Source organism: Pituophis catenifer, unplaced genomic scaffold (assembly GCF_029215685.1).
Source record: "Pituophis catenifer annectens isolate HBS135680 unplaced genomic scaffold, rPitCat1.0.hap2 SCAF_1, whole genome shotgun sequence".
NCBI lineage: Eukaryota > Metazoa > Chordata > Lepidosauria > Squamata > Colubridae > Pituophis > Pituophis catenifer.
Window position 1 is genome coordinate 315118720 of NW_027256881.1, and position 19830 is coordinate 315138549.

The 19830-nt window shown below is 36.3% G+C and overlaps 1 protein-coding gene across 3 annotated transcripts in view; it reads right to left on the bottom strand.

Annotated features, from left to right (window-relative positions):
* The window catches only part of PPP1R13B (protein phosphatase 1 regulatory subunit 13B), a 56443-nt gene that overhangs the window by 26935 nt on the left and 9678 nt on the right, over positions 1-19830 (bottom strand). The window contains exons 1-4 of one of the 3 annotated variants that reach the window (XM_070942263.1): positions 14811-14933; positions 12259-12406; positions 9777-9896; positions 4881-4945 (exon numbers count right to left, since the gene is read on the bottom strand). In XM_070942263.1, the coding sequence (XP_070798364.1) occupies positions 4881-4945; positions 9777-9896; positions 12259-12406; positions 14811-14933 (456 nt within the window). Of the gene's footprint in view, positions 1-4880; positions 4946-9776; positions 9897-12258; positions 12407-14810; positions 14934-19830 lie in introns of those variants that run through there. The other 2 variants (XM_070942279.1, XM_070942271.1) reach the window with 2 other exon arrangements.

The following is a 19830-nucleotide window of genomic DNA, read 5'->3' on the forward strand; positions in this document are numbered from 1 at the left end:
CAGAAATGATTTAAAATAAATGTTTTGCACCTCATAGGAGCATAGAATTTCTCTGATATTTTAGGCCACCATGAAAGCTTAAAAAGATGCTGTTACTTTAAAAAATTAAGTCATTAAACTAAACTTCATTAAAGTCATTAAAGTTTTTTTTTTAAAAACTCACATTTTTTCAAGGTATTTATATCCACACTGGACACTTCATCTAGCAATATAAATTGTGGTTAATTATACTATTAATATTACTTTTTAAAAAGTTCCCAAAGTTCTCCATATGCCGTTGTTCATAATAAAAAATTAATATACCATTACATTAAAACACTGTTTTAAATTGTGGGCAACAACAAAGTTGCAATTAAAAGACAAATCAATTAAACATTAACAAATAATACTAGCTATAGACTAAATATAATTTCAAGCAGCATCATATCCAACCCAATTTTAAGAAAAAGATGCTGCCAGCAGCAGAATATATTATTTTCTTTTGTCAGGAAACCTCCATGTTCTGAGAATAGCCTTCTAAGTGTTCCTCAAATAATAGGAAGGCAGAAAGAAAGGTCTCTTCCAAAATGTTCATATGAGAAAAGGTAGTATTTCAAATAATCTGATGTTAGTTGATATAAGTTATTATTTATCATAACCAGTACTGAACTGTGCCCATAAACAGAAAAGCAGACAATGAAGTAGTTATAACAAGGAAGTCATATACTTTTTACAACTGACTCTAATCAGTATTTTGGGTGTGCAATTGAGACTTGCTGAAATTTCCCTAAAAGAGAATAGATTAAAAAACTGCAAATATGCTGCTGGCTATGCTGAAATCTGGTACAAAGATTCAAGGATTTAAATCGAGGAATAAACCTAAGCTGCAGTTCAAAGGAAGTAGGTCAGAACCATCCAGCTAAGAAAAAAATACATTATCTTTTTCTATGTTAAGCATTGTCTTTTGTGCATTCAGTTATATGTCCTCATTCAGTCTGCTACTGTCAGCCCTTCAAGATGGGGCAGAGCAGGAAATAGAGATCACAAGACCTATCAGAACTCTATGTCACAGGTTATAATAAATTGAATACCTGACACAAGTTCCTCTCTGACCAGTTTTGTATCCAAGAAAATCAAGGCGGGGTAATACTGAGGGTTTTTTCCCACAACCCAATCTTTTTCTCAGGGTTGACTTGCTATTTACATAACCACCCTCACATTCTTTCTTAAGAAGATATCTGTATTCTTCTACATCACCTCCCTTATCAGATTTAGTCTACCCTCTTACCTGTGAAGGGGATACCAGAAAGGTCCTATAGAAACCAAATACAGAACAAACTTTTGCTCCCTACATTTGCTTGGGGGTTCTTCAAGACTACTAGACAAGTCTTGCCTCACAGGGTCAGACTGTCCCAGACAGCAATGGAAAGTGCTTGGACTTGGAAGCAAGGGCTGAACAGAGAATAATGATACTTTCAGCCCTACCAGATAGGCCAGGACAAAACACCACAAGAGCTACAGAAACTCAACTGGGTAGGGTATTTTAATACAACTTTGAAATCCCCAAACCCTACCTCCTTTTATACCAAAGGGAATCAAAACAAGGTAATCTTGAATATTTTTCTTGTCATTTCCTCTGCTTATCAGACTGTACTTCTTAATGATCCATTTAAAAGAAGAACATGAATTGGTTTTGTGACAAATATTTCAAAACATGTAATGCATTTTTTCTTTAATAACTGATAATCTGATAAAAATTGTAATAAATGTAATCTAATTTTAAAGCAAATAGAAAAAAGATAATCTATTGACTGCATATCGGTTCACTATGAAATGTACAAAAGATACTACAAACTGAAGACTGCTCAGTGGTGAAATGATTTCCATCCTCCTTTTAATGAAACTGGAAAGAACTGCAAGCCAAAATATGAATGTTGTGTTTACTATAATTCATCCCTCAAAAGCAATTATGAATAATAGAAATGCCTCATTAAGCACTATAAATAAATACTATTCCTTTTAATTGTGACTTGTGAAACTGGATTTTTCTGGATGTTTAAAGAGGAAACAAAGCCATCCTAGTGTGATATGCTCTAACCTGCTATGATTAAGGCTCATTAAAAGATTCTGAAATACCATAGGCTTTACTTTATTTTTGTTTTTCCAACATTGTGGTTAACGCAATGTTTATGAAGGTGACACAACCTCAAAAAACAGACATTCAAAACAGCACATGTAATGCTGCAGGCATCAAAAAGCATTTACTTGCCTCACACATTTTCATTACATTATTTCTTTTTCAGCTAAATTGTTGAGTGTTGTATAAGAAATTTGTACAACTGCCAAATGTAAATATAACTCTCGTAGTGCCACTTCTTCTAGTTCACCATTTATTTTCATAGCTAAGTATGATTACTGAAACAATAATCAAATGTGTATTGTTAATATTAATAGTAAAACCAATGAGCTACAAAAATATTATTCACAAGCTAAGTTGGTCAATAACTCCCAAATCTCATAAGAAATAAGCTCTCATCCTCAGTTTGTGACTTTGTATCTTCTTGGATCAAAAACAAAAGCCCCCCCCCCCCCCGTCTCCTCTTATCCAAACCCTTCTTCAATATGGAAAACTGCTCCTGGGCATTCATCAGAAATCAATGAAATAAAAAGTCTAGTGGATTTTGCTAGCGGTGAAAAGCCTAATCATGACAAGATCACATCAGCTGTCAAGTCTAATTAGCTCAATGCATTGTCCTTTTCATATTCAATGGGGAAGTTCAAGCTAGTTCCACATTTACACTTGACTGTGGATTTAAATTTCAAAACACAAACAAAGCAGAATAGAAACTTTTATGGCTTGTATGCCTGCATGATTTTAAGTTTTTAAATACTTTTACTGTTTTTTTTTACATTTTCTATGCTGTCTAGAGTCCACTGGCGTTGGATAGCTGAAGTAAACATTTATCACTGAAATAAAATAGCTATCTTAAGTTTTCTAAAAATTCTGCTTTTTAAAGAATAAGAATAGAAACAAATCAAACAGGTTTTAGCAAATAAATGTAACATCCAGAAGCATATGAATATTTTATGCTATTTTCTGAAAAGACATGACTATTTGATAGATCATTTGGAGCTGAAACATGCAGCACAGGATTTTAACTTGTGTTATTGTTTATTTCTGTATGTCTTATTATTGTTTTATTTTTGTAATCTCAACTTCTCAGTGTCTTTAGGGCTGGGCAGGATATATGTGTAATATGTTAATAAGTCTACATATATAGACACTAGAATTCAGAACCAGCATAGCTGATAAAAAGAATTTGGTGCAGTGGTTAAAACACTGAGCTAGAAACTGAAAGATCATAAGTCCTACACTCATCCTTTAGGCATAAAGCCAACTAGGTGATCTTGAGCCAATCACTTTCTCTTAGCCCCAGGAAGGAGGCAATGGCAAACCTTTTCCTAAATTCCATATTGCTATAGATTTCCCTAAAGTTAAAAAAAACAAATCTAAAGCTATTTATTCAAAGGTCAGGAAATTACTGTGTTCATGTATTTGCTTAAAAGCTATCTGTTGTGGGAAATGGGACGCTAATATGATTATATAAAGCTCTTTTATATAATATATAAGAATACTGCAAATATTTCATTCTAGGTACTAACAATATGACAGAAATGTGGTATTTATTTCCAAGATAGTATTCAATACATGAAGGTGCCACACAATCACAACAGCTGTATTGAAACTTTGTGTAATTGTAAACACTGAATATTTAAAAAACACTATTTAAAATTTGTTTTAATAGTCTACCTTACTACTATCGGTAAATTGTTGCAAAATAACAGTTTTGGAATATATAACATATATTGAAAACTTGTGTATAACAGAAATACCAGTGGGTTAAATTCTTATAAATATTCCATATAAAACTTTTTTAAAATGTTAAATTCAGGAGGGGATAAAAAGGTATGCCGTCAACCAGGGGTGAAATGCTTCCGGTTTGGACCGGATCGCCCAATCCAGTAGCGATGGCGGCGGGTGATTCGGAGAACCGGTAGCAAAAATCCCTGCCCTCCCCCCATGCCCAGCTGAGCCGCACGATCATCAGAGGTTTTTCTTTTAACTTTTAAAAGCATTTTTTTCTACCACTTCTTCCGACGAAAAAATGCTTTTAAAAGTAAAAAAAAAGCCTCTGATGATCGTGCGGCTCAGCTGGGGTCATCAGAAGCTTTTCAAAGCCTTTTTTTCTGCAACCTCTTGGCCAAAGAGGTGGTAAAAAAATGCTTTGAAAAGTCTCTGACGATCCCAGCTGAGTTGCCTGATCGGCAGAGGCTTTTCAAAGCATTAGAAACAATGTTTTGAAAAGTAAAAAAAAAAAAATGGCCACGCCCACCCGGTCACATTACCCACCAACACCAAGCCACGCCCACAGAACCGGTAGTAACAAATTTTACATTTCACCCCTGCCGTCAACTGTCATAAATTTTATAAAAGAAATCCTTGCTGAATTTGTAAAATGTACAATTGTTTGCTTTGGAAAAAGCTATGTAAAATATTTTACTTTAAAATGTGTTTTAGAAATTTAAAATATACTGTCTGAGAAAGCCAAAATAACTTCCCTAGACAGATTAATTAATCCTAATGTGTGTTTCTTTTTTAAATTCCAATCCAGACATGCGAGAGTCTGGTATTCTCACATTAAGACTGTAGAAGATTGCAGAAGTAAAATTACCAAAATCAAACAAGATAACGCTCTCTTACAAAATATTGGTTGTTATTTTATGTTACTTTATTTCTGTCTTAACTATGAAAACTCACTCGAAGATGCCAAAATTCCAGGTTTAAAAATACAAATCAATTTGAAAATACATATACTGTTATTATGCAAATTGCCACATACCCCATTTTCTGTACGTTTCTCCACAGGTATAGAGATTCCATTTCTATGATTTTGAGTCTGACGTCCTGGGAAAAAAACAATTATAACATTTATGTTTCCTGTTTAATACTTATTTTAGCATTAGTATACATTTAGACAATCTAAATATAATGCCCAATCTTGTGTATTGATTTGGCCAGCAAAATTTTAGATGCTGAAGAGGATAATAAAATGTTTTCCATCTTTTTAGTTATACAGAGGTTTATTTTTCTACATCTCAATAGAACCTCAGTCCAATAACAACTAAAATACCACTGGAATTGACATTATCTCAGTTTTAATTACTATGTTTCCCACAGTTATATAGCTAAGGTGGTAAAAAGGGAAAATGTTTGTTCACTATATTCTTTCCACAAAAACTATCATCTCTGCTGCTGCTAATTTCAATTACAGATAGTCCTTGACTTAACAACCATTCATTTAGCGACCGTTCAAAGTTACAATAGCACTGGGATAAATGACTTTTGAATGTTTTTCACACTTATAACTCTTGCAGCATCTCCATGATCATGTGATTAAAATTTGGTATGCTTGGCAACTGGCATATATTTATAACGATTGCAGTGTCATGGGTCATATGATAATCTTTTGTGATCTTCTCACAAGCAAAGTCAATGACGAAGCCAGATTCGCTTGACAATCGTGTTATTAACTTAACAACTACAGTGATTCACTTAACAACTGGGGCAAAAAAAAAATCATAAAATGGGGCAAAAATCACTTAACAACTGTCTTGCTAAGCAACATAAATTTTGGGCTCAATTGTGGTCATAAGCAGAGGACTATCTGCCTACCTATTTGTAAACAATATCAACCACCATTATACCATTTTATTCACAGAAGAGAATGTCAAAACTCTATGAAGCCTGCCAGTTTCTACCAGCCACTGTGGAGTATTCACTGCCCAATTTTTTCCAAGTATCAACTTGCTTGCCGTGATTGCGATTTCTCTATGAAGAGTAACAGTATGCCTAAGATTATAAAAAGAAGCCGCTGATCTAAACAGCCACACTTTAATTTTGTTCAAATGCAAATTCTGATATTTTTTAAAATCAAAAAATGGGAGTTGGCACGGTGGCAATGGACCAAGGGAGTTGGAAAGCCAGCAGAACCCTGCTGATATTTTCCTGGTGGCAACCAAGTGAGATTGGGTCAGGGGGTGGGTGACACCTCCATTATGGAGGCTCCTTGGTGAGCATGAAGTGAACTTCAGTGGTGCTGTGGATCAGCAGCTATTGCTCTAACAGTGGAACGGACACCAGAGGATGCAGCAGCACAGCAGAATGTGCAGAAATAACTAGCACCTTAGCTGTCCTTCATCTTGGATCATCTGCCCCAGAGAATATAAACACAGGCTCAACTGGCACAGGATAAGGATGTGGTCATGGCTAGGGGGTTCTGCTCGGTGGTGACCCCAGTGGAGTAGAGCGGGGGTCCCCAATCCCCGGTCTGTGGCATGCCAAAAACTGGGCCGCACAAACAAGCCATCTGCGGGATGCAGGCAGCATGCAAAACCACATCCCCTCCAGTCCACTGAAAAACCTCTCTCCATGGAACTGGTCCCTGGTACCCCAAAGGTTGGGGGCCACTGGAGTAGAGGGTTCACATCGCCAAGTGGTTTATGGCAACAGGAGCAATGGAACTGTGGGAGGACAGCCGTGTGTCTTGCAACTACTGCTCAAGAGGCCATATGTAAAGCAGCCATTTCAGTGGATTCCCTTGCCTGTCCAGGAGTACCTGGGACTGAAGTTGCTGGCATACAAATTAAGAACATTGTGGCTTTATAAGATTTGATAGCTGGAGTTGGGGTTTGTTGACCACCTGTATGTCTATTTGTCTTGCTACCCTCATATGGGAGACAGGAAAAGGCTGGGGTTGCTGCCTTCCAGTCCTTTTTGGAGAGTGGCTTCTCTGCTGCTTGGGTAAGACTGGGGGACAGAGTGTAGGGGAGTAAAAGAGGAAAGTTTGGTTTAGGACACAAGAGTTGTGTGAAGGAAGGCAAAGATAAGATGGTTGGATGAAGGGCCTGGTCAGGTTAATGTAATGAGTGCCAGAACCTGAGCAGAATCTATCTGTCTTGATTGTTTAGCTTGGATGTGGATGGTTTCCAGTGCCTTAGGGATGAGAGCTGGGATTGGGATTTAGGATATTGTAGAAAGAAGTAAAACTTGCTGTGCACAATGGTTATGTTAAACAGACTTGAAAGTTGGATATGTCAGAAAACACAAAAGTTGAATGAAATGGGAATAATGGGTATTTAGGAAGCATGTGTGATAAAACAAGAAAATATAAAGTAAAATATGAATGGGTGTTGAATGAATGTAGACTGAACACAAAATGAACCAGAAATCTGATAGAAGTTGCAGCTTCTTGTTCTGTAATAATACTGGGAGTGGCTGACTTAATGATAGTGTTGAAAAGAAGAATGAATAGAAATAAGAAATATGTTAATTTATAGATGAGTTAAGAATAAAAGCTTTAAAAACACAACTGCAAAGAAGATGAAATACAGCACAAATTTCAAGGAAACAATTTTTATTTATCTATTTATTAAACTTATTAGCCGCTCATCTTATCACAGGTAAGTAAATACTCTTGGGTTAAAATTTAACAGACTGATAAAGGAAAATATTTGTAGTTCAGGATTGAAATGAGGGGTCCTTGTTGTTCTCTGAGCTTAGTTGTTTCCTTGCAGATGGTTCATTATCCAAACTAGGTAACATCATCAGTGTCCTGACTAGATAACTAACTCCAATGATCCTAGTTTGGGTAATAAAACATCTGCAAGAAAACAACCAAGCTCAGAGGGCACCAAGGAGCCCTCAAAATTTAGAAAGCAGAACAATGATAATAATAATAAGGTTCAGATGGCTTTTAATTCTAGTAGTAACAGATGTAAGACTGGTTCTTATTTGTCTTTATTTCTGGTATGATAGCCAAATATGTGGGGGTGCAGAGAAGGATTTCCATTCTAAATTGATATACAAGCTCCACCTTTATGCAGAGTTCACACATCTCTTTCAAATTAAGAGCTCTTCCTTGATATATTAAATCAAAAGCGTGAAAACCCTTACTAATTTTTGAGTTTGCTTATTAGTACTACTGATTTTGTAATTCTTGATTTAAATCCTGACTGATGGAATAAGGAAATATACTACTGTTATGTGTCAAAGGGTGCAGTCCTAAGGATTTCATGTTTGCTGAACAGTTGAACAGTTGACTGAAGTTTTAGTGTTCAAGTAAGTTAAATATTTTGAAATGGACCCAAGCTTCATACTGTAACTATTTGACCTTTGATCTTATTAGATATTCTTGTTGTTCTTTTTCCTTTTAAGTAATGTCTTATTATCAGTTATTTTCTTATAAAAGCATACTTAGTCTTAAAACTTATTTCTTAAGTTATTCTGAAATCTTCAGTCTTAGTATTGGATTTTTAAAGGTAGTATGTGTTATGTATAATTTCCAGAAGAACCCACTCATTCCTACTTACCTTTGATGTCTAGATTTGCCCTTATCCCCTAAAGCAAAAATGAAGGCTTTTATCTGTATATTAAAAAAGTCCTGCTTCTCACTTCCTTTTTCTAACTAAGAAAAAAATAGAAAGTCCTAGCTGCTTTTAAGTAAAACATGTTACTGAGACAGAAATTAGCTTGTCTAGGGCCTAAAAGTACTAAAAGTACTGAAAATCCACAAGCTAGCAATTGAAAACAAAATGAAAAAGCTTTTAGATACAGTAAGCATCCTTAGGACTATAGACTAAACAAATTTAAATCAGGATTATATGTAGTGTTTTAGACCTATAATTATACTGTGGGCAAAAGGTATCAGGTAGCAAAATAAGATTCTAAATATAGAACGCATAAATGTACAATGTTCAGTTCCAAAAAGAGTGAGAGATTTTTACAAACCCACAAGATTTGTTTGTCAAAGCAAACCTAAATATTTTAACCATTATTTTCAAACACTAGTAAATCCTGATATTGTTTCACAATAGTTAATACAAGATGGATTATTTTCATTTAAAGCATTTACTCCCAAGTTTTCCACAATTAAAAACTAGGGATTCACTTATAAGAATTAAAATTAATTTTACAGTTCTACACTTTATCTTTGCCATTGAATATTATTATAAGTTTAATGTGGGTCCTAATAATATATAAATTGAATGAGTAGAGAAATAACACTAATATTTGATATTTGTTTCACATATTTCATAAACTAAGTCATCTATCATACAATGTGAAAATATAATCTAAGAATTTAAGTAATCTTAGGTTGAAAATAATCTAATTCTGCTTAAGTCCGACAACTGAATAGGTATAATACATATAATTAATAAATCAATTTCCCCTTAGGTTCAGAAATTGGTTTCACCACCTTCAGCTGCAATAACTAGAAACTAGAACTAGAAACTTGTCATCAGTATCTCACATCACTATATATAGGAATGTTTGCCCATTCCTCATACAAAAGGATAGGCAGCATACCTTTAAGGACAGGGTTGGGTTCTACTTACCTTCGCTACCGGTTCACAATGGGAGCGTGTGCACGCATGCGTGCTTCTGCGCATACGCAGATCGTCCCTGATGATGTTCGGGTGGGTGGGTGGGCAGAGCCTCCAGCTGCCGTTACTACCAGTTCACAAGAACCGTACTGAACCGGGAGCAACCCACCAGTTTAAGGATCATTATCTATAGAAATACTTGTAAATAACCTTTACCCAAAGTTACAGTAGTTAAAAATCGCCAACACTACTTTATCACTATGCTGGCAGATTCAATTTAAACTGATAAAAGTTAGGGCACATAAAAATTATATCCATGATACAGCAACAAACATTATAGAATAAAAGTGTACCCTGTTCGTTGCTTTCTGTTGGGGATTCTTCATGTCGGAGAAAAAATTTCACTTCTTCTCTACGAGGTCCCCATTTTTGTAGATGGTCATACATCATATGATCAAAGGGTATGTGTCGTTCTGAATACAAAATCAAAAATCACTCATTAGAGCACTTCACTGGCAATTTACTTAAAATAAGGGTAAACAAGTATATAAAATAAGATATATGCTTTAATTTTTCTGTCATTTCCCCTCCCCCATCAAAATTATAATATTCTAGGGTTCCAATGGATAACCTAATTCTTTCTTCCTCCCAATTAGAGTAACCTTTTTGAAAAAGTTCACAAATTGAAATTATATAATCTCTAAAAATAATGACAATAGTGCTGAACTGGATTGCAGTTTGCACAAGACTAGTTTCATGTGAGTCATTTCCATGTTTATATTTTTAAAATATTACTTATTTATTAGATTTATATCCCATCTTTTTATTTAGGAGCTCAAGGTAGTGTACACAGCACTCTCTCATCCAGTTTTTGCCATTATAAGCATCATGTGTGATAGGTTGGAGTAAAAGGGAATAACTGGCCCACAGTCATCCAGCAACCTTCTGAATGCCATAAGTATTTTACTCTTTCAGAACTCAATATGTTAGAAAATAATGATGAAGGATTAGCACTTCAGTGTTGGTATTACTCCTAACACTGTTAACAACTACACCCTACAGTTCTGGATCTCATATTTTGCAAGCAAACCGATTTTAAATAGGGCTTTAGTCACTATCACTCTAGAAACAATTACACTCAAACAATTTGCAAGCTACCACATTCCACAGAGCCCATCAGCCTCACACAAAAGCCAAGGGGATATTACATCTCTATTTTGCTGTCTGACAAAACAAGTTGTTGTTAAAAATATGAAATAATACTAAGCAGCAATGACTTAAAGAATGTCACTAAGATGTAATATCCCCTTATTTTCTTAATTCCTAAATATTTTTTATTTGTTCTTTACCACTTTTTTAGGATCATGGCAGTTTACTATATTTACCCACTGCTAATTTATGATAATCAAGATAATTATCTTTTTTATCTTTTACTAAGAATAAACAGGCAGAAACCACTTCCATTCAGAATATCCCATCAGAATTCTATTAAGAAGTATAGGTTTAAGGCTAAATATGCGCATTTAACTCTATTCAGGTTCATACTAAAAGCATACTATCTATGCAAGTACAATAATGGTACTGTGCTAGATTGAGTAGCATGCTTCTTGCTGGGAAAATTTAAAGAGAAGGAAGTAACTAGTTGAATACTGAGGAGTTCCATTTGTCTTTTATGGAATCTTAAGATTTATATGAAACAACTGGGGGAAATTATCTGGAACTCTGGGTTGCTATCTATCTATCTATCTATCTATCTATCTATCTATCTATCTATCTATCTATCTATCTATCAATCAATCTATCCATCCATCCATCCATCCATCCATCCATCCATCCATCCATCCATCCAACAAACATATCTATCTTTGTTTGCCAACATCTTCCTCCCTGGACAACTGTAAAACTCTGGAATTAGGAAAAAAAACCTCAATCTCTGTAGAAACAGAGGTGGTAGAAATGCCTTTACCTGGCTGCTGCAGCCTTCTTAGCTGTAACAAAACTAGGCTACTGTAGTGTGCTGAATTTAAGAAACTATAGACACTTCACAGATACATAATATAGTTGTTTTAATTCTTCTCAAAGATAGTCAGATCCTGTTTATTAACCTCATGAGTTGCCAATTTTGGAGCTAAATTGAAAGTTCAGTCCAAAGGCTAAATTCCCCCAAATTGGATCCAGATTTGTTAAAATTCTACAAAACCCACATGGATATGTGGTTTATAATAACCTCTTCCAATCATACCTGAGTTGCTTCTAAGATCAGGCAGGCATCACTATGACAAATACATCAAATACTGTCCCTACCTAAGGAATGCTATTCTGAGCGTAAATAATTGGACCCACCTAATGTTTCCTTTAGGGAGCTTTTAAAAAGGTATCTGTTCTCCCTAGTTCTTAAGCATTGCAGTATTTACTGTTCTTAAACTCTGTGGTATTTACTGTAGATTAATTTATTTTTCAGATTTTTTATATTGCTAACTATGCAATAGATATTTTGAAGCTCTCACTTTCAAAGTGGATTTAAATATGTGAATTCTAATTAGTAAATATAACACATATATGAATATATTTTTGATTGATTTATGCTGTAATTCATTATTATAAAGATATAATTGGAAATGAAACACTTTCATATTGTATTAATCTGCTGGTTTTTCATATTAATTTTTCAAGAATCACCCCTTGTCTGGAAAAAATAGTTTCAGCCTAAACTGTGCATAATGTACAGTCACAAAATAATGTTTCTTTTAAACTGTTGTTGAAAACCAGTTGATAAATGATAATGCTTGACATAATCCAGCCTAGACAAATATGGAATGCCAAAGTATTGCTTACCATTTCCACGCCACACTTCAGAAAGATGGCAGCTACCTTCACCAGGTTCTTTGCAAAATTCCACCACATCTCGACAGGTTGTTTCAGGAGTAATTGGCACTTCAGTCAAAATTTGTTCATTATTGCTCAGGAACACTGTCAATATCATCTGAAAATCAGGAAACCGCCGTACAATGTAGATCAAAACTTTTTCAATCATGCAATCTGATCTGTATAATTTGGTATACTGTCCTGAGACAATGGGTTTTTAAACCACAGAACAAAGATCCTTTATAAAATTCAGCAAATATTCACTGAAAAATGAAACAGAATAAAGATATGCCTAAAGATCAGTTAATAAAAGAAATTACTCCCATCTCAAATAATCATGTTCTGGTGATATGTTATATCTGATTACAGTAGACTGGAAAGAAATAAAAGGCTGTTATGTTCACAGACTGGCAATCAGAATACAATCAGAATACGTCTGATTTTCAATCAAGCACCAATTTAAGCAGTGTATCCCATTTAATCAAGAAGCCGTAATATAGTTTTTATTATAGTTTATATTGTCAAATTGCAATAAATGAGATAAATGTGGTTGGATCTATAGAATGAGTGGAATAAATCCACTCCCTAGCACTCATCCAGTAATATTATAGCCACTAATAAAAGAACATTGGTTTCAAAGGGAACTTGGGGTTATTCCCAAGACTCTGGTGCACGATTTGGCTTCAGCTTTACTTGCAGGCTGGAATGAGCACACAAGGGCTTTGGGATAGGATCACACCTATATGGATTCTGTGATCATGGATCCCATAGGGCCCCCAGTTTACGGCAGAGCTCCAGAAAACGAAACAATACAAGAAACACCTAGAGCATTGTTGGAAGACGATGAGGGATGAAGCCAACCAAGCGTAAGTAAGAGCCTTTATTAGGACTTAGCTTGTGGAAGAGCAATGAAGTACATTTATTTCTTTCCTCTTATTGCAACTGCAGATGACCAGGGACTTTTATAACGTACTATTATAAAAAATGTATATTACAAATAAGATGACAAAATGTAAGATAACAGATCCAACATTAAAAAAAATATTTTAAGAAGATGAACCTAAACAAATTTCTTTACCTAGTATACTAGGCAACTTCTTATAATTTCTTCTTCCTAGGAAATAGCAATAGCACTTAGATTTATATACCATTTCATATTGTTTTACAGTCCTCTCTAAGCAGTTTACAAAATCAGCATATCTCCCCCAACAAGCTGGGTTCTCATTTTACCCAACCTCGGATGGAAAGCTGAGTTAACCTCGAGCCGGTGAGAACTGCTGGCAGCCAGCAGAAGTAGCCTGTAGTACTGCATTCTAACCAATGCCCCATCAAAATGATAAAACAATGCAATTTTTTGGTCAGAAGAACTGTTTGTGATCAATTATGTCTGCTATTGAATGTAGTTCAATAAAATTATATTCTGCTGAAGAATAGAACCTATTTAACTCCAGTCTCTTTTTTCCTGCAGCAGCAACAACAGCAGTTTTGCTAAAAGAGAGGAAGAGATAACCAGAAGTGTCTAGTTGCAATATATAGACTCAGACTTACAAAATGTAGGCAACAGAGAATATGAAATATAAATAATAAATTAAGAACAATTGCACAAAGCAATGATCATGTAAAATGCCCTTAAGGATATTTTTATAAATGATATGAAGAGTGGCTTTGAAATGTGTCATGAGATGGCATTGAAATTTTTAGACACACATTCTAAGATTTAATGAGTACACCAGACAATTGAAATTTATTGTTTCATCTACAAATTCAGGAAATGCAACAGCCATTTAACTGTTATTAGTAAAAAATAACCTAAGGCAGGACTTTGTAAATTACAACTGCAAGGTCAGACTACAGAAACTAACTTTCTAAAACTATCTGACTATACAATAGCCTCTTGTTCATTGCAAAATAGTGCATTATTTTTCAACCTGACAGATATTTGTCAGAGTTAAAAAATACTAACAATTGTTTTGCACTTTTATTCTTTGTAAAGTACCAGGAGGCAATCACCAAAATAATATACAGATGGCAAGGCCACCAGAGAATTCTCCAGATATGCAATAAATAAAGGATCCCAAATAGTAGAAATATCTACTAAATATCCACACACAAATATTAAAGCAAAAAAAACAAACAAACTATTTTCTAAGAAACAACAGTAAAACCTGTCTTACAAGCAGCATGCTTTTAATTATGGAATATTATAAATGAGAAAAAAGTAGAAAAATACTATTTTCAAAAATTTCTGCTGTCCTTATCAATATTTGTTACATAATTTTTAATTTGTAAGCTAGTATCTACAAGACAATGTGATTGTAATAATATTCTAAAATATTATGTTAAAAAATTTCAAGCACAAAATGTAAACATGCAAGTGAAAACAAATTCATGTACAAACAGTAAATTTCTAAACATGAAAACATTACTGTGTCTGTAGTACATAATAATTGCAAACCACCGCACGAATTATAAGAATTGTTGTGAGAGCATTATGATAATGAAATAGTTGTTTTCATTCTCACCTTTTTTTTCATTATTTTGTTTACTTTTCTGTTTCTCTGATTTATGCTGTTCCTGCCATGTTGACAAACTTTTTCTTTTGAGAAGTTTAAGAGGCTTTGAAGAATCATTCTTAAAGGGTTCATGTGTAAATCACAGAGAAAAATAAAATATACAGTGAAAACTAGAATCTAAAATAGTTCCTGTGCACAGGCTGCAGTGAGAATCTACTTAAATGGGCATCTTCTGGAGTAAATGAATACAAGAGATAATGACGTGTGAAGATAAACCAGACTACTGAAACAAGACAGAGCCTAGTGACAGCAGATATTGTGGATTGGATTTCACCTAATTAGGTAAGTTTACAAGAAGAATTCACTTAATCAAATGTGTAGTATTAACCACTGCCTCAGCTTAGCAGATGCATGTCTAAATAATGAAAGAATTTAAAGTAAGTAGAAAATAATATGGTTTTAATACAGTTATATACTGTATATGTAACATCTGACTATATATTCCAATTTTCCATCATTCTACTCCGATAAGAAAAAATGAAACAATGGTAAGCACTTATACAAAGATCAGGAAATCTCAGATAATGATAAATTTCATTTAGCCCACTTCTCTAACTTACCAAGTTCATTTTGCATCTTATTTTTGTTTTTCATATATTTGCTATTTCATCCAAATTTTAGCATTTGCAAATGTACCAGTGATGGTGAACTTTTTTGACACCGAGGCCCAAACCAGAATGCGTTACATGTGTGTGCATGTGCATGCGCCGGAGCGCCAGAAACACACAGACCAGCTGGCTGGAGGCGCATGCCTGTTTTTGGCTATTTTCCGGTGCGCTGGTGCACCAGAAACCAGAAAAGCAGCTGGTGATGGCGCATGTGCCCACAGAGAGGGCTGTGTGTGCAACCTATGACACTCATGCCATAGGTTCACCATCATGGCCCTATATCATTTCAGATAGGTGACTGTTCAGTCTTTTCTTAAAAACCTCCATTGATGAAGCCCCTACAACTTCTGAAGGCAAGTAGTTCCACTGGTTAATTGTTCTCACTGTTAGGAAGTTTCTCCTTAATTCCAGGTTGCTTCTCTCCTTAATTAGTTTTGATCCATTGTTTCTTGTCTTGCCTTCTGGTGCTTTGGAAAATAAATCCCCCCCCCTTTTTTTCTTCTTGGCAGCCCGTCAAATACTGGAATACTGCTATCATGTCAGCCCTAGTCCTTCTTTTCTCTAGACTGGCCATACCCAATCCCTGCAACCGTTCTTATGTTTTTGTCTCAGGCCCTCAATCATCTTCGTTACTCTTCTTTGCACTTTTTCCAAAGTTTCAACATATTTTTTGTAATGTGGTGACCAAAACTGGATGCAGTATTCCAGGTGTGGTTTTACTAAGGCTTTATAAAGCAATACTAATACTTCACATGATTTTGATTCTATTCCTCTTGTTTATATAACCAAGGATTGTATTAGCTTTTTTGGCTGCTGCCGCACACTGCTGGCTCATGTTTAAGTGGTTGTCCACTAAGACTCCAACATTCTTCTCACAAGTTACTGTTTTTGAGCCAGGTTTCACCTAATCTGTACTTGTACCTTTGATTTTTCCTGCCTAGGTGTAAAACCTTGCTTTTCTCTTCATTAAATTTCATGGATAGAGCGCATTGTTCAAGTCTGTAAAGATCTTTCTGGATCCTGAGCTTGTCTTCTGGGGTATTGGCTATTTCAGCAGCTTAGTGTCATCTGCAAATTTGATGAGTTCCCCTTCTATTCCTTCATCTAAGTGAAGATATTGAAGAGTACTGAGCCTAAGAGGGAACCTTGTGGTACCCCACTGTTTACTGCCTTCCATGTAGATGTAGTACCATTAAGGAGTACTTGTTGAGTACAGTTTGTCAGCCAGTTACAAATCCATCTGGTAGTGATGCTGTCTAGCCCACATTTTTCTAGTTTACCAAGAAGTAGGTTGTGGTCTACTTTGTCAAATGCCTTGTTGAAATCTAAGTATATTATGTCCACAGCATTTTGTTGGTCTAGTAATTTAATCACTGTCAAAGAATGAAATAAGATTGGTTTGGCATGATCTGTTTTTAACAAATCCGTGCTGGTTACTAATTATAACTTTGTTTCTAAATCTATTTTTTTATTATTTTTTCCAGTATCTTCCCAGATATTGATTTTAGGCTGATTGGTCTATAATTTCCACACGGCCGCATTCTGGACCAGTTGGAGCCTCTGGGTACTCTTCAAGGGGAGCCCCATGTAGACAGCGTTACAGTAGTCCAGACAGGACTAATTAACTACATATGCTAAGCTCGCAAAACAAAACAAGTCTCACTACAGTTGAACAAATTCACAATAATGGACACCAAGGCTTTTTTAATGGCCTATGTATGATATTTTATTGAAACTCCATAAGGAAAGTGTTCTTTGCAAAAAAATCATTGTTAATTCAAAAAGAAATGAATTTTTACTATATTAAAACCATTTTTTGAAAAGGCCAATATTCTACTCATGAACATCATTACTGTAATGATGCTCTATTTATGCTAGAAAATCAGAACAATATTTTTGAAAAGGGAAGTTCCAGAAGTTTTATGTACTCATTATGTTACTTATTACTTAAGTCCATGTTTACATGATTCACTAAATACTGTGAATACAACAATATTGTACAACAAAATCAGTTTCAAGAATGAATAATAATTTTCACATATTTGTCATAAAAGTGATGACCAGTGTGCTTCTGTGTTATTATACTGAATATTCTCTGGTTTTCTAAATGCATTTGTTGGATACATTTTGTTGAATTATTCAGAAGAGTATTAGAGATTTATCTTTAAAAACATAAGATTGATTTCTGCATTAAGATTGAAAAAGGGAATTTAATTTCTCTAAGGTATTTCAGAACCTTAATTAAATTAATCTAAAACCTCAGGATAAGCAAGTACTGTAAGTATTAATTGCAATAGCAAATTAGTTAGATCTAATAACATATCTTGCAGAAAGATTTCTTTCAATTTCCTGAACTATTCTCAAAGATGAGTTTAAAAGGGCTGGCAAGAGAAATTTGGAGGTTATTTACATGTTCTGAAAACTGACAAGATTATGATTCACTGACTTAATAAATTTGAAGATCGATGTATACATAATGAATCCTTTCAAGTAAGTATGTATAATATACATATTATGTTTAAAGAAAAAAATGGAATTATTCACAACATATGCAAATTTGATTTCAATAAAAGTGAATACTGACGATTCTGATGGTTGGTTGTACCTGATACGCTCCTTCTCGTTGAGTGGAGATAGCATCCAGGAATGGGTTGTCCTCATCTGCTAGCCAATAGGACTGAGTCTGTCAAAGCTGTGAGGACATGCCTACCCCAACGGTCCCCAGCTTTTGGCGAAGGCATAGAGACAGACCTGACGTGCCATGGTCAAAAATTCTTCCCCCGACGGGCCGAGGACCAGCCCAGCATCAGGAAGGGGCTGGATGCTATCTCCACTAAATGAGAAGGAGCGTATCAGGTAAGACCAATGCCCCTTCTCCATTGCAGTGGAGATAGCATCCAGGAATGGGACATACCAAAACGGTCTTGTTCTTACGGGTGGGCTGCAGCTAGGTCCGAAGTCCCCGCATCTGCATGCACCCTTTGGAGGCGGCCCTACCAAAGGCCGCCTCAGCCGAGGCATAGCTGTCCAGTTTGTAGTGCTTGATGAAAAGAGACGGTGAGGACCAGGTAGCCGCACAGCAAACCTCTTCCAGAGAGGCTTGTGTTGCCCATGCTGCACTTGTGGCCACACTCCTTGGCCACATACTTTTGGGCAATGGAAGTGTCTGTATCTCATAAGATTTGGCGATACATGCCCGAATCCAGTGGCCCAGGGTCAATCGTGAGACCTTGGCTCCTAGGGAGGCTGGCTGGAGCAACACAAAGAGCAACTCTATCTTCCTGAAAGTGGAAGTTCATTTGATATAAATCTGGAGTGCCCTCCTGATGTCCAGCGTGTGCCACTTCTTTCTCAGGGCGTACACTGGATTGGGGTAGAAGTTGGGCAAGATAAGCTCCTGGGTCCTGTGGAACCATGAGTTCACCTCCGGTATGAAGGAAGGGTCCAAACATAAGATCACTCTGTTAGCATGTGACACACAGGGATCTCCCCAGATGGATAGTGCGTCTATCCGTCTGGGAAGTGCACTCCAATATCCACCTGGCCAATGTTATGGCCACCAGGAATGCTACCTTGCAGGTCAGGAAAAGCAATGTGGCTTCTCTCAGTGGTTCAAATGGGGCCTCGGTCAGCGCCTGCAGTACCTTAATGAGGTCCCAAGTAGGGTATCAGTGAACCACTGGACGCCGTAGGTTTGTTGCTCCCCTGATGAACCTGCGGACAGTCAGGTGGTGAGCAAGAGAGTCCATCCCCCTGCAAGTAAGGACTGATGACAGGGCAGCCACCTGGTGACGGATTGTGTTGGGCGTCCAGCCCTGCCTGAAGAAACTCCAGTATCTGGGGCACAGACACTGAAGTAGGGTTCAAATGCAACCTGGAGCACCAAGAGCAGAATGTCTTCTAGGTCGCATCATAGATTCTGTTTGTTGAAGCCCTCCTTGAGGCTTGTATGGTGTCTATCACCTTAGAGGAATAATTATCCTGGGTCAGAGACCTCCGCTCAAATGCCAGGCAGTCAACAGGAGCCACTGTGGATCCAAGTGGACCAAGTCCCCCTGGCTGAGGAAGACTCTGTCCGGCAGTATCCTCCAAGGGCTGGCCACCGAGAAGGCAACTAAGTTGGCAAACCATGGTTGCCGCGGCCAGTGCAGCGCCGGAAGAAGCACATCTGCCCATTCCGCCAAAATCTTTCTTACTACCCTCAGGATGAGGGGAACGGGGGAAAAGTCATAGAGGAGCCCTGGTGGCCAAGGGCTGCGAAGCGCATCGGCCCCTTCCCCTCCCGGAATTGCAAAAGTCGCAAAAAACCTTGTCAGCTGGGCGTTGCCCGGAGTTGCAAACAGATCCATGACTGGAAGTCC